Source organism: Papio anubis, chromosome 10, assembly GCF_008728515.1.
Source record: "Papio anubis isolate 15944 chromosome 10, Panubis1.0, whole genome shotgun sequence".
Lineage (NCBI taxonomy): Eukaryota > Metazoa > Chordata > Mammalia > Primates > Cercopithecidae > Papio > Papio anubis.
Window position 1 is genome coordinate 103,386,027 of NC_044985.1, and position 13,268 is coordinate 103,399,294.

Consider the following 13,268-nt stretch of genomic DNA (forward strand, 5'->3'; position numbering starts at 1 on the left):
CAGCTTGGGCCTCTTCCCCTCCTCCCTCCCACCTCCAGCCGCCAGGTCCCTAGCCGCCCGCCAGGCTTGGGCCTGAGTGGCAGAGGCGCCTGCAGCTGCCAATCCCAAAAATATTCTCTGATGACACAGCTGGAGGACAAGAGCCCAGACTGGCTCCACTGGGCTAAGTATAGAGCAGGCAGGACCACCTGCCCCCGGCCCTAGCCCCGGTTCTAGCCCCGGCTCCAGCCCTTCCCCCAAGGGCTGGCCGGCCCAGCAGCTGCTTATTGAAAGGGGCCCCAGAAGGTCTGAGGGGTGGTGCACTGTGTCTCCCTGACAAATGACACTTTCCGGGGCTGGCCAGCTGCAGCTCCCAGGCTCCTGTCCCACCTGATGTAAACCTCTGGATGTGTGTGTGTGTGTGTGAGAGAGTGCTTGTGTGTGTGTGTGTGTGTGTGTGTGTGTGTGTAGGAGAAGGGGTTGTAATGTTTGCTTGTATGAGTCAGGTCGCTTGGGGCGAAATCCTCCCCAGCCCCTCCCTCACATCCCTGGCGGGAGTGGGAGATAAGGCTCATGGCCACAGACATCTGCGTCAGAGATAGGAGGTCTCAATGCCACGGGCAGGGGCAACTCGGACTGTGGGGCGTGGAAAGGACTGGAGAAGACTGGGTGAGAAGGGTAGAAGAGGGTGGGTGTGGGATGGGGAGGGGAGAGTGGAGCTGCCCTGGGCAGACCCTGGCAGAAAGGGCACGGGGGAGGGTGTGGGTTCCCCGCTAGCAGGGCCAGGTGAGCTATGGTGCTGCCCCTACTGCTCTTCTTGCTGCTGGCCCCACAGGGTGGTCACAGCTGCCAAGGGCCGGAGCTGGCCCGGGAGCTTGTTCTGGCCAAGGTGAGGGCCCTGTTCCTGGATGCCTTGGGGTCCCCCGTGGTGACCAGGGAAGGTGGGGACCCTGGAGTCAGGCGGCTGCTCCGAAGACATGCCCTGGGGGGCTTCACACGCAGGGGCTCTGAGCCCGAGGAGGAGGAGGATGTCTCCCAGGCCATCCTTTTCCCAGCCACAGGTAACGAGCGGGGGGGAACTGGCAGGGTGACTTTGAGAAGCAGCAAGGCACAGCATGGGTTTGCGGGCCAGGTGGACCTAGGTTTGAATCCCAGCCCTACCACTCAGTGGCTTTGCAACAATAGGCCAGTTATTAAACCTCCTTATGCCTCTTGTCTCCCAATCTGTAAAATGCGTGATAACGCCAACCTCTCAGGATTAAGTGAGAGGCTGTACCTAGAGTGCATGGCAGGTGGGAGGCATTTGGGAGGTATGCGCTGGGAGACCAGGGGTCTCTAGAGATGGAGATGTCTGGGCTTGGGCCCCTTCCTGCCACCTTTCCTCCTATCTCTGCCTCTGCTCGCTGCTCCAGACCCTGTTTCTTTACTCCCAGGTAGCTGAGACTGAGAAGCTATCAGAGATACAGGCAAAAGATTAGCTGGGAAACTTTTCTGGAAAACTAGTCTATCTTCTCTTGAGTTCCTGTCTCGACATATGTGCGTCCCCTTGTTCCACTGACTGGATGGATAAGCCCACCTCCGGGTGGGTTTCTTGTCATCTGGTCCACCTTTCTCTTAGAGAGGACCCCTGCCTCCCTCACTGCAGTCCGTTAGCAGCACAGTGGGGAGAAGGATGGCTTTGGGATCAGGCAAAATTCCAGTCTGGCCACTTAGTCGTTGAACGTCATTTCACCTCTCTAAGCCTCAATTTCCGTACCTGCAAAATGGACCAATTGTGACTAGATAATGAAAGAAGCCATGTAACAGTATAGTTCCACTTGCCAGTCCATCAGCGGGTGCTGCTCCAGGATGATTAGTATAGTCTATGAGTGTGTCAGTGTGAGGATGCCAACTACACATTCTTGAAAGGACTCCCCTCTGTTCTGAGTTACAGCCCCCCTCCTCTTCCCCCTCCTCCTTGTTCTCCATTTTCTTCCTTCCCACTCGCCTTTCCCTCCTCCTTCTTTTTTTTTTTTTTTTTTTGGTGTAAACTTGTCTTTTAAAAATGGAATTATTTTAAAGAATTTATTATACAATATTCCTAACATGCTAAAGATATAAAGAGTAATATGGGCCGGGCGCGGTGGCTCACACCTGTAATCCCAGCACTTTGGGAGGCCAAGGCGGGAGGATCACAAGGTCAGGAGATCGAGACTATCCTGGCTAACATGGTGAAACCCCGTCTCTACTAAAAATACAAAAAATGAGCCAGGCATGGTGGCACCAGCTACTCGGGAGGCTGAGGCAGGAGAATTGCTTGAACCCGGGAGGCAGAGCGGGAGGCGGAGGTTGCAGTGAGCCGAGATGGTGCCACTGCACTCCAGCCTGGGCCACAGAGCTAGACTCCATCTCAAAAAAAATAAAAAAATAAAAAAAGTAATACGGCTGGGTGTGATAGCTCACACCTATAATCCCAGCATTTTGGAAGGCGAAGGCAGGCAGATTGCTTGAGCTCAGGAGTTTGAGATCAGCCTGGGCAACATAGTGAGATCCTGTCTCTACAAAAACCACAAAAGTTAGCTGGGTGTGGTGGCACACGTCTGTGGTCTCTTAGGAGGCTGAGGTGGGAGGATTGCTTGAGCCCAGGAGGTAGAGGCTGCAGTGAGCCGTGATCATGCCACTGCACTCCAGCCTGGGTGACAGAGTAAGACTCTCTCTCAAAAAAAAAGAAAAAAAAAAAAAAAAAACAGTAACATAACAACCATCCATGTAGACACCACTCAGGATACTGTTTAACACTGTCTGGTGAGTAGGCATTGAAGTCTAATACCAATTCTTAGTGCTGGTGAAGTGGAGAGAGACAGGGCCTCTTACACACTGCTGATGGGCATGTTAATTGGTAAAACCACTTCAGAGAGAAGTTGGCAATGTCTTCTATTTTTTAAAGTCCTTTCATGATGAAATTTTAAAATGGGGAGCCTACAGAAGCTCTCCCAAAACTCAGGAGAGTCCCCACATCCTGGAGGGCATGGAGCAGAGTGCAGCCTATCATTGGCTCATGACTGGCGGCCACATCCCTTCTGCTGAAGAGGAGGGGTGCCAGGCCCTGCCAGTCAGGGCTGCCCTCTCCCTTTTCTTCTGTCTCCTGCAGGTGCCAGCTGTGAGGACAAGCCAACTGCCGGAGGGCTGGCCCAGGAGGCTGAGGAGGGCCTCTTTACATACATGTTCCGGCCATCCCAGCACACACGCAGCCGCCAAGTGACTTCAGCCCACCTGTGGTTCCACACTGGGCTGGACAGGCAGGGCACAGCAGCCTCCAATAGCTCTGAGCCCCTGCTAGGCCTGCTGGCACTGTCACCGGCAGGACCCGTGGCTGTGCCCATGTCTTTGGGCCATGCCCCCCCTCGCTGGGCCGTGCTGCACCTGGCCACCTCCGCTCTCTCACTGCTGACCCACCCCGTCCTGGTGCTGCTGCTGCGCTGTCCCCTCTGTACCTGCTCAGCCCAGCCTGAGGCCACGCCCTTCCTGGTGGCCCACACTCGGACCAGACCACCCAGTGGAGGGGAGAGAGCCCGACGCTCAACTCCCCCGATGTCCTGGCCTTGGTCTCCCTCTGCTCTGCGCCTGCTGCAGAGGCCTCCGGAGGAACCAGCTGCCCACGCCAACTGCCACAGAGTAGCACTGAACATCTCCTTCCAGGAGCTGGGCTGGGAACGGTGGATCGTGTACCCTCCCAGTTTTATCTTCCACTACTGCCATGGTGGTTGTGGGCTGCACATCCCACCAAACCTGCCCCTTCCAGTCCCTGGGGCTCCCCCTACCCCAGCCCAGCCCCCTTCCTTGCTGCCAGGGGCCCAGCCCTGCTGTGCTGCTCTCCCAGGGACCATGAGGCCCCTACATGTCCGCACCACCTCGGATGGAGGATACTCTTTCAAGTATGAGACAGTGCCCAACCTTCTCACGCAACACTGTGCTTGTATCTAAGGGGTCTAAGGGGGGTGGGTCTTCCTTCTTAATCCCATGGCTGGTGGCTAAGCCCCCACCATCATCAGCTGGGAGGAAAGGCAGAGTTGGGAAATAGATGACTTCCACTCCTCCCTCCTTTCACTTCTCTGCCTATGGGTTACCCTCCCCATCCCACTTCTGTCTCAATAAAGAACACAGTGCATACAACTTGGCATACGTTCTCCAGCTTCTCCGACATGGAGTTGGGCCCCCAGGAGCATGGGACTGTGAGATCCCAGGTCACTCAGCCACACTTGACCCTGGAGACATGAAGTTCAAGAGCTATAACTGGATGTGTATCGGTCGGGAATCTACGATGCTTGGGGATGGCGCAATAGTGCTCCAAGCTCCTTGGAGAGCCACCCTGGAGACAGAGCAGGACTCGTGCAAGCTGAACCAGACATGTCAATCAGGGTGCCTTCCCTGCACACCTAAGGGAGACTGCTGCACTCATGTGCCCACATCCAAGGCAGCCATAAGTCCCATAAGTCCCCTCCCCTGCCATTCTTTGCCCCAGCTGATGGGCACTTAGCCCAAGGTCAGGTGATTTGTAGCCTGGTCAGAGATTGTGACCTTTGGAGCCACACTGAGACAATTGTCCAGAGTTGGCCAGATATTGGAGTCACTTGGGAAGCTCGGGTGGGATGTAAGGGAGAGATATATGTGTTGGCAGCATCAGAAAGAAATTAACAAGGGCAAAGAGGTGGTGTTGTGTTAAGGTCAGATCACCTGACCAAAAGACCTGAGGATTTCGGTTTGCCAAGGGCCCTTCTTTGAATCCGCCACTGACTCTTGCTGCAGACTTCGTGAGGCCTCCTGCACTAGGATTCCAGTTCATGAACTCTTTGGCTCCCTTGACGTCCTCTGTACATCTTTATATAATCCCTTAACTCAGCCCTTAGCATCAGAAGAGTGGAAAGACTGAGACTATTGCCAGAAAATAGAAAAGCTTTTTTGTGAATTTGCACGTGCAGGGCACAGTGCAAAACAGTACTTTTCTTTTTTCATTGCGTTTCCTATCAGTCCATTCTGTCTCCGGATTTGGGCATTGGGAAACCTCTCTCCTCTGGCCTTCCTCCCTGCTTTTTTCACTGTCCTCGTTATCCCCTGGGTCTTGTTATCCTTGTGCTCCACTCCAGGGTCCCTGCTCTGTCGCTGGTTCCATCCAGTCTCCAACGTGTGTGTGTGTGTGCGCGCGTGCTTAGGGGGAGGGCTGGGATGTTCGGGTCCATCAGACTGGAACTTGAGAACACTTTCTGATATTGACTGCACAACTACAGTGTGTATTTATCCAACCAGAGTCTTTTACTGGTCAAAGACTCCCTTCTACCAGGCTGGCTTGATGGGGTGGAAGGGTAAGCGCCTGCTCCAGTGAGCGGTATGGTGGGAAAGAATCCCATCCCGTCACAGTTACACCAACACCCCTCCCCCACTGGAGCTAACCTGAATAAGCCACTGTTCCCTGTAGCACAGAAGCCTTCAGAGCCATGTACATGCTCCTGTACACGCCCCAGTCTCTGTTGACACTGAGTCCCCCAGGAGACTGTTCTGGAGGGGGAAACCTGCCTGTTTGCAGTCCCCAGTCTCTCCCAGGACCTTCATGTTGACCCAGCATTGGAAGCTCTATGCTCAGGGCTCTGTGCATCCCTATTCAGGCAGTGGGCTGGGAAGAGAGCGGCTTGGGCTCTGCCAGTGGTGGGAAGGGGAGGTTTTTTCCAAGCCTGTCTATGTTCTACGTGCTGCCTGCCTGGCTTCTCTGGCTAGATCCTCCCTGTGCAAACAGTAAGGTCTTTCACTGGGATCTTCAATTTTCCTGCTAGGTTTCAGCTCTTCATTCTTCCTGCTGGGGCCCCCTAGAACCCTGTGTTATCCAGATGCTCCCTGTCCTGGGGATGAGGATGGGTGCTGAGGGCTGGGGGCAGATTACTGAGGGGCACAGGATTCTCCACGAGGCCAGTTAGCAGACTGGTATTGCAAATGAAAAGCGTGCACATGTCTGAGACAAAATGAGAAAAGTGAGTATGAGTGAGTCTTTCACAAAGCCAAATATATCCATTTTATAAGGGCTATCTTTCATTGCTACCTATTACCTTTTCTGCTTGTGGGTGTGTGACAGTGTTGGCTCTTCCACGATGTTATGAAGAGGGTAGAAGGCAGTGGTTTTGTTTGTTTGCGTTTTTACCCAACAAAATTTAAACTTGGCAATTCTAGTTTGGAATTTAAGATTTTTCTTTGGAATTCTGTTGCTCTGTGAAATCTGTGAGATCCCAACGTCTGACAGGCACTGTTTGGAGCCACCCCTTCTAAGGTCTCTAAGACCTAGATTCTGCCAATGTAGTGAATTAGGAAGGATGTTCACAGTTCCCTAAGAGGGGCTCGACAGTGGCTACAGACATCGTTTTGTCTTCTATCCTCATCATGACACCAACCCAAGAGCAGTGAATTTCAAAAATGCTCCCTGTTCCCAATGCTAATCATTAGGGACGTACTGTGAATACCCTTTGTTTGGAGTCAGTTTAAACAGAAAATCCAGCTCAAACTGGATTAGATAAAAAAAAGTGGGTTTAAGCCAGGCACGCTGGCTCACGCCTGTAATTCCAGCACTTTGGGAGGCTGAGGTGGGTGGATTACCTGAGGTCAGGGGTTCGAGACCAGCCTGGTCAACATGGTGAAACTCCATCTCTACAGAAAATATGAAAATTAGCCAGGCATGGTGGCACTTGCCTATAATCCCAGCACTTGGGAGGATGAGGCAGGAGAATCACTGGAACTCAGGAGGCGGAGTTTGCAGTGAGCAGAGATCGTGCCATTGCACTCCAGCCTGGGTGACTGAGACTTCATCTCAAAAAAAAAAAGTTTTAAAAACTCACCAGCACTGGCTCATTGGCTCATGATAAATCCACAGGCACAGCTGGGTAAGGTATGGCTCAATTCTGGGCTCAAAAGATGCTACTACGATCCATCTATAGACTACTTTCCCTGGATCAGCTCCATCCCGGGTCCATGGCAACTCCAGGCAGCACAGGCTCCCATCATTATGCAACTTGGTCCAGGAGGAGGGAGTTCACTTACAAAAGTCCTGGGACAAAGCCAGGCACAGTGGCTCATGCTTGTAATCCCAGCACTTTGGGGGGCCAAGGCAGAAGAATTGTATGAGGCCAGGAATTTAAGACCAGCCTGGGCAACAAAGCAAGACCCTGTCTGTATTTAAAACAATGCAAAACAAAACAAAAGTCCCAGGACAGGTCTTGATGGCCTGATTAGACTTATTAACGTCATGTGCTACTCCAGGAAAGTTGGCCTGCGTTAATGCCTTAGCCTAGGTCACTTGTCCTACCTATAGAGCCTCCAGCCTAAAGCACAAGGGCTAAAAGTGAAAAAAGGTGATGTCCCCAAAGCAGGAGACAGTTACCACAGAAAGGTGGGGTAGAAGCTGAGGGGCAAGTACTATTTGTTGTTCCTCCTAATTATCTTTCAAATCAACCCCTTTGTCTCTCCTATTTTGCAATTCTTGATTGGGCAATTTAGCAGCCTCCTAAACCAGTCACTCCCTGCCCTCCATCCACCCTCGACATGGCTGACACAGGATTTTTCTGATGTGATCATGTTACTTAGGGTGGCTTAAAAAATTGTCTACACAAAGTTCAACCTCCTTCATGTGTTCGGAAAGCCCTTGACAACCAATCCTAACCCTTTCCTTTCAGCCTGATCTACCCAGTCCTCCTTTCCTCTCCCCACCCAACCACAACACCCAAACTCTGGTAACACAAATTCCACATACATAATGTTCTTCTCAAGTGCTCATGTCTTTAGCAACACCTCCTTTTGTGTTGTTTTGTTTTGTTTCAAGACAGGGTGTGGCTCTGTTACCCAGGCTGGGATGCAATGGCATGATCTTGGCTCACTGCAGCCCTGACCTCCTGGGTTCAAGCAATTTTCCTGCCTCAGCCTCTTGAGTAGCTGGGATTACAGGTGTGCACCATCACACCTGGCTAATTTTTATATTTTTAGTAGAGAAGAGGTTTCACCATGTTGGTCCAGCTGTTCTCGAACTCCTGACCTTGTGATCCGCCCACCTCGGCCTCCCAAAGTGCTGGGATTACAGACATGAACCACTGCACCTGGCCTGTTTTTTTTTTTTTTGAGATGGAGTCTCGCTCTGTCCCCCAGGCTGGAGTGCAGTGGCCGGATCTCAGCTCACTGCAAGCTCCGCCTCCCGGGTTTACACCATTCTCCTGCCTCAGCCTCCCGAGTAGCTGGGACTACAGGCGCCCGCCACCTCGCCCGGCTATTTTTTTGTATTTTTTTTTAGTAGAGACGGGGTTTCACCATGTTAGCCAGGATGGTCTCGATCTCCTGACCTTGTGATCCGCCCGTCTCGGCCTCCCAAAGTGCTGGGATTACAGGCTTGAGCCACCGTGCCCGTCCACCTGGCCTGTTTTTACATTTTTATTTAAAAAATTACTTGTTCTTGATTTCATAAGCCACAAAGAGATACGTTATCACAGTAGATATTCAAATATTAAAGATAAAACTGAAGTTCCCCTTGATCGTTCTTCCCAATGCCAGTCCCCTCCACAGAGGCAGGTATCCTTCTAGACACATTTCCATGAGTTGATACACATGTGCGTATCTGGTGTGTATCTTCTTTCCCCCCACAAATGGTGTCATGCCATGCCCGGCAAGTATTTATATATGGAACACTTACATAGCACTAATTATGTGCCTTATGCATGTTAGAACTAAAAGCTCATGCAATCCTTGTAACAACCATTTGAGGTAGGCACTCATATTATACCTATTGCACAGTAGAGGAAACTGAGGCACAGAGAGATAAAATAATTTAGCCGGGTGCAGTGGCTCACTCCTATAATCCCAGCACTTCGGGAGGCGGTGGGCAGATCATGAGGTCAGGAGATTGAGCCCATCCTGGCCAACATGGTGAAAACCTGTCTCTACTAAAAATACAAAAATTAGCTGGGCATGGTGGCACGTGCCTGTAATCCCAGCTACTCAGGAGGCTGAGGCAGGAGAATCGCTTGAACCAGGGAGTCAGAGGTTGCAGTGAGCCGAGATCACGCAATTGCACTCCAGCCTGGGCAACAGGGCGAGACTCCATCTCAAAACAAACAAAAACCCAAACCTATCCAGAGTCACATCCCTAGTAAGTGATGGAGCCAGGATTTGGACTCCAGAAGTCTGGTATAAGAATCCATGTATCCACCACTATAATCATATTACCTCTCCTCCGCTCCTCAAGCATACTTCCTGAGGAGACAAAATTATTCCTGTTGGCCAGGTGCAGTGGCTCACACCTATAATCCCAGCATTTGGGGGAGGCTAAGGAGAGAGGTTTGCTTGAGCCCAGGAGCTCAAGACCAGTCTGGGCAACGTGGCAAGATCCTGTTTCTACAAAAAAAATTTAAAAAATTAGCCAGGCATGGTGGTGCATGCCTGTAGTCCCAGCTACTTGGGAGGCTGAGGTGGGATGATTGCTTAAGCCAAGGAGGTCAAGACTACAGTGAGCCTGATGGCACCACTGCACTCCAGCTTGATTACATTGTTGAGGTGGCAGCCATCCCGTATCATGGGTTCTAGTCTGGCGGTGACTATTATTGCACCTTTCAAAACATAGAGGTGTGGCTGGGCGCAGTGGCTCACGCCTGTAATCCCAACACTTTGGGAGGCCAAGGCAGGTGGATCATGAGGTCGGGAGATCGAGACCATCCTGGCTAACACGGTGAAAGTGTTATTCTACTAAAAATACAAAAAATTAGCCAGGCATGGTGGCATGCACCTGTAGTCTCAGCTACTTGGGAGGCTGAGGCAGGAGAATGGCTTGGACCCAGGAGGTGGCGACTGCAGTGAGCTGAGATCGTGCCATTGCACTCCAGCCTGGCTGGCAGAGTGAGACTCTGTCTCAAAAACAAACAAACAAACAAACAAAAAACACAGAGGCACTTTGCCCAATACCTGCACTTGAACAGCTGTCATTTAGCCAAGTTCATCATGTATAGCGTAACCTAAAGTTGGGATGGAGTTTAGCTGTTTCCTAATTAGGTTTAAAAGATGCCTTCTTGTCTCTCCACAGGAGGGGAATGCGCTATGGCCTGTGTAGCTATGATACATGGGAAAAGAGGGACTATGTTTATAATATTCAGTTTCTCAATCATAATAAAATCTCCATAAATTTTGGTTGGCCGGTTGAATATGCCAGGGCAATCTGGAAGCGGAGGGAAGTGGCAATTCTCCATGTACCCAACAGTTGGTCTGATTATGTAGAGGCTAAAGCCTGTGCCCACTCAATAAATAAGTTACTCTGCGTGATTCCAACTTGTACTCAAAAGCAGAATGCCAATCCATATCCTTACATTACCCAGCCCTTTCTTTTCTTCTGAATGGGAGCCAGAGGTCACTGGTTGGCTCACAGGAATAAGTGGGATCAGTCTCTTGTGTTCTGTCAGCCTGTGGGACTTTATAAGAGACAGGTTTAATTCGAGATAAATGGTCCCAGCTATTTATTCCCAGAAATTTCACTGCAGTTGGGGTACTGAGGAGAACTTGATAGGTCCCTTCCATTTTGGGAAAAGTTGATCTGCTGGGGATCCTTCCTTCCAAGTGTTTGTAGAACCCAGTCTCCCTGCTGGGTTGTAACCAGATTCTCTTCCTTAGTGGGGGAAGGGAGTCTTTGATGTCCATATTCAAGGAGTGCGTTTTGCACTTGTCCTAAGTTGATTACATGATTTTGTAGCTTGAAAGTATCTATGTCTATTAGGAGGTCTCTAGTTAAGAAAGGCCTTCTATACATTATTTCAACATGGCTGAGCTGCACCTTTCCCTTGGGGGCCGCTGGAACCCGTAACAAGGCTACGGGCAATAAAGATAGCCAGGTTTATGATGTTTTTTGGCATAGTTTAGGCAGAGTCCTTTTTAGAGTTTGATTGGCTCTTTCTACTTTCTCTGGAGATTGTGGCCTCCATGCCAAGTGAAGGCAGTACTGAACTCCTAGGGCTGAAGATATGTTTTGGGTAATCGTTGCTGTGAAACACAGGTCATTATCCCTCTGCAAGCTCTTAGGCAGCCCAAATCTAGGAATTATTTCCTTTAATAGGAATTTAGAAACCTCAATTGCCTTTTCGGACCCCATAGGAAAAGCCTCGATCCAACCAGTAAAGGTGTCAACGAAAACTAATAAATATTTAAACCTTTTACATGGGGGCATCTGAGTATAATCTATTTGCCAGTCTTCACCAGGGTACATTCTCTTATGCCGAACAGGCCTTAGTGAAGAAGGAGGTAAAGATTGGTTATTTGGGTTATTCCAGGCACATAGTTCACAGGCCTGAGTTATCTGCTTTACTGTTTTAAGTAAGCCTTTTCCAGGGTTATGGGACACCAGGCCTAAGTTGGATGTAAACTGGGGGAACATTTAATGTTTTACCTGGAATCTTAGTGTCTCATAGTATAGGATTTACTTGGGAGGTTACTTCAATAGGTAAAGTAGATAAGTCCCCTATTGCTTTTCCTCCTTTATCACAGGAAAGGAGAAAGAGCAATCCCTCGTCTGCCTGGTGGCTTCCAAAAGATACCACTGTGGCTGGGCATGGTGGCTCATGCCTGTAATCCCAGCACTTTGGGAAGCCGAGGCGGGTGGATCACCTGAGGTCAGGAGTTCAAGACCAGTTTGGCCAACGTGGTGAAACCCTGTCTCTACTAAAGTATAAAAATTAGCCAGGCATGGTGGTGCGAGCAGCCTGTAGTCCCCGCTACTTGGGAGGCTGAGGCAGGAGAATCGCTTGAACTTGGGAGGTGGAGGTTGCAATAAGCTGAGATCACACCACTGTACTCCAGCCTGGGCGACAGAGTGAGACTCTGTCTCAAACAAACAAACAAAACAACAAACAAAAACCAAAAGATACCACTGTTTGCAGCTGAGTCAACAAATCCCTTCCCAACAAGGGGGTAGGGCATGAAAAGAAAAGTATATGAGAAAACCAAAGTCCCTGAAGAGCAGCTTAAAGGATAGGTAAAATGGTGTCTATGAGCTTGTCCATCTATCCCCATGACCATACAGTTTTGGGGTGACAGAGGCCCATTATAACGGGTCAAAACAGAGTAAGCAGTCCCCATATCCAAAAGGAAGTTAATATTCTTACCTGCCACGTCAAGCGTTACCCAAGGCTCCTCTGGAGAGATATGTAGTTGTCCGACAGGGGCTCTGGCAGAAAGTCTCCGGCCCCGTCACTCTTGAGCTGGTCTGGCTGTTTCAGCCATCATTGTTTCAGGTGCCGATGGCTCCCGTCGAAGCGCTGGGCAGTCCTTCCAATGGCCAGTTTTCTTACAGTGTGCACACTGATGTACACCCAAGGCATGGTGACTCGGACACCAGCTTTGGGATTCCCACCTTTTAGCTTCCCTTGTTCAGGCCAAGAGCCAGGAGGGCAACCCCATGTGGAAGGTGAGCTTAAGGCTACAGCCAAGAGCTGCACCTTGTGGGAGGTACTTCCTATTCTTTCTGCTTCCTCTGCTTTGTCCCTGTTATTAAAAACCAAAAAATGCCACATCTAAAGACTGTTCCATAGGAGTCTGGGGACCCATAGCTGCTTTTTGTAGTTTCCTACACATATCAGGGGCAGACTGGTTTATAAAATGTACTCCCAAAAGGGTTTATCCTTCCTTTGAGGCAGGATCAGTGTTAGTATATTTTCTAATTCTCTCAACTAAACGCCCTTGAAACAAAGCTGGATTCTCATCTTTACCCTGAGAAACTTCCTTAACCTTTTCTTATTTATTTTATTCATTATTTATTTATTTTTAATTTTACTTTCAGTTCTGGGATACATGTGCAGAATGTGCAGGTTTGTTACATATGTATACATGTGCCATGGTGGTTTGCTGCACCCATCAACCCGTCATCCAGGTTTTAAGCCCCACATGCATTAGGTATTTGTCCTCTCCCTCCCCACACCACCCCCAACAGGCCCTGGTGTCCTTTTCATAGTTAACAAGCCTTTTTATACATTTCTTCATCCCTTCCAACAAACAAGTGACCATATGATCTCTCCTCCCCTGCTCCTTTGATAGTTCCATTCTGGATCTGGTTTTTTTTTTTTTTTTTTTTTTTTTGAGACAGAATCTCACTGTCACCCAGGCTGGAGTGCAATGGCATGATCTCAGCCCACTGCAACCTCCACCTCCTGGGTTCAAGCAATTCTCCTGCCTCAGCCTCCTAAGTAGCTGGGATTACAGGTGCCCACCACCACACCTGGCTAATTTTTTTGTATTTTTAGTAGAGGCAGGGTTTT

The 13,268-nt window shown here is 50.0% G+C and overlaps 1 protein-coding gene across 2 annotated transcripts; it reads left to right on the top strand.

Moving 5' to 3' along the window:
* The first annotated feature begins 14 nt into the window (after positions 1–14).
* On the top strand, positions 15–4,135 carry INHA (inhibin subunit alpha). 2 transcript variants are annotated; one of them, XM_009183141.4, is made up of 3 exons: positions 15–648; positions 815–1,040; positions 3,110–4,135. In XM_009183141.4, exons 1-3 carry the CDS (start codon positions 553–555, stop codon positions 3,940–3,942), a joined length of 1,155 nt encoding a protein of 384 aa, XP_009181405.2. In that variant the 5' UTR covers positions 15–552; the 3' UTR covers positions 3,943–4,135.
* Positions 4,136–13,268: the final 9,133 nt, after the last annotated feature.

Excerpts from the sequence above, each read along its gene's own strand:
- INHA (XM_009183141.4), top strand. The coding sequence starts at position 553 with ATGGCCACAGACATCTGCGTCAGAGATAGGAGGTCTCAATGCCACGGG. Across the intron at positions 649-814 it reads AAAGGACTGGAGAAGACTGG|GGTGGTCACAGCTGCCAAGG; the intron begins GTGAGAAGGGTA and ends CTGGCCCCACAG. Across the intron at positions 1,041-3,109 it reads CATCCTTTTCCCAGCCACAG|GTGCCAGCTGTGAGGACAAG; the intron begins GTAACGAGCGGG and ends TGTCTCCTGCAG.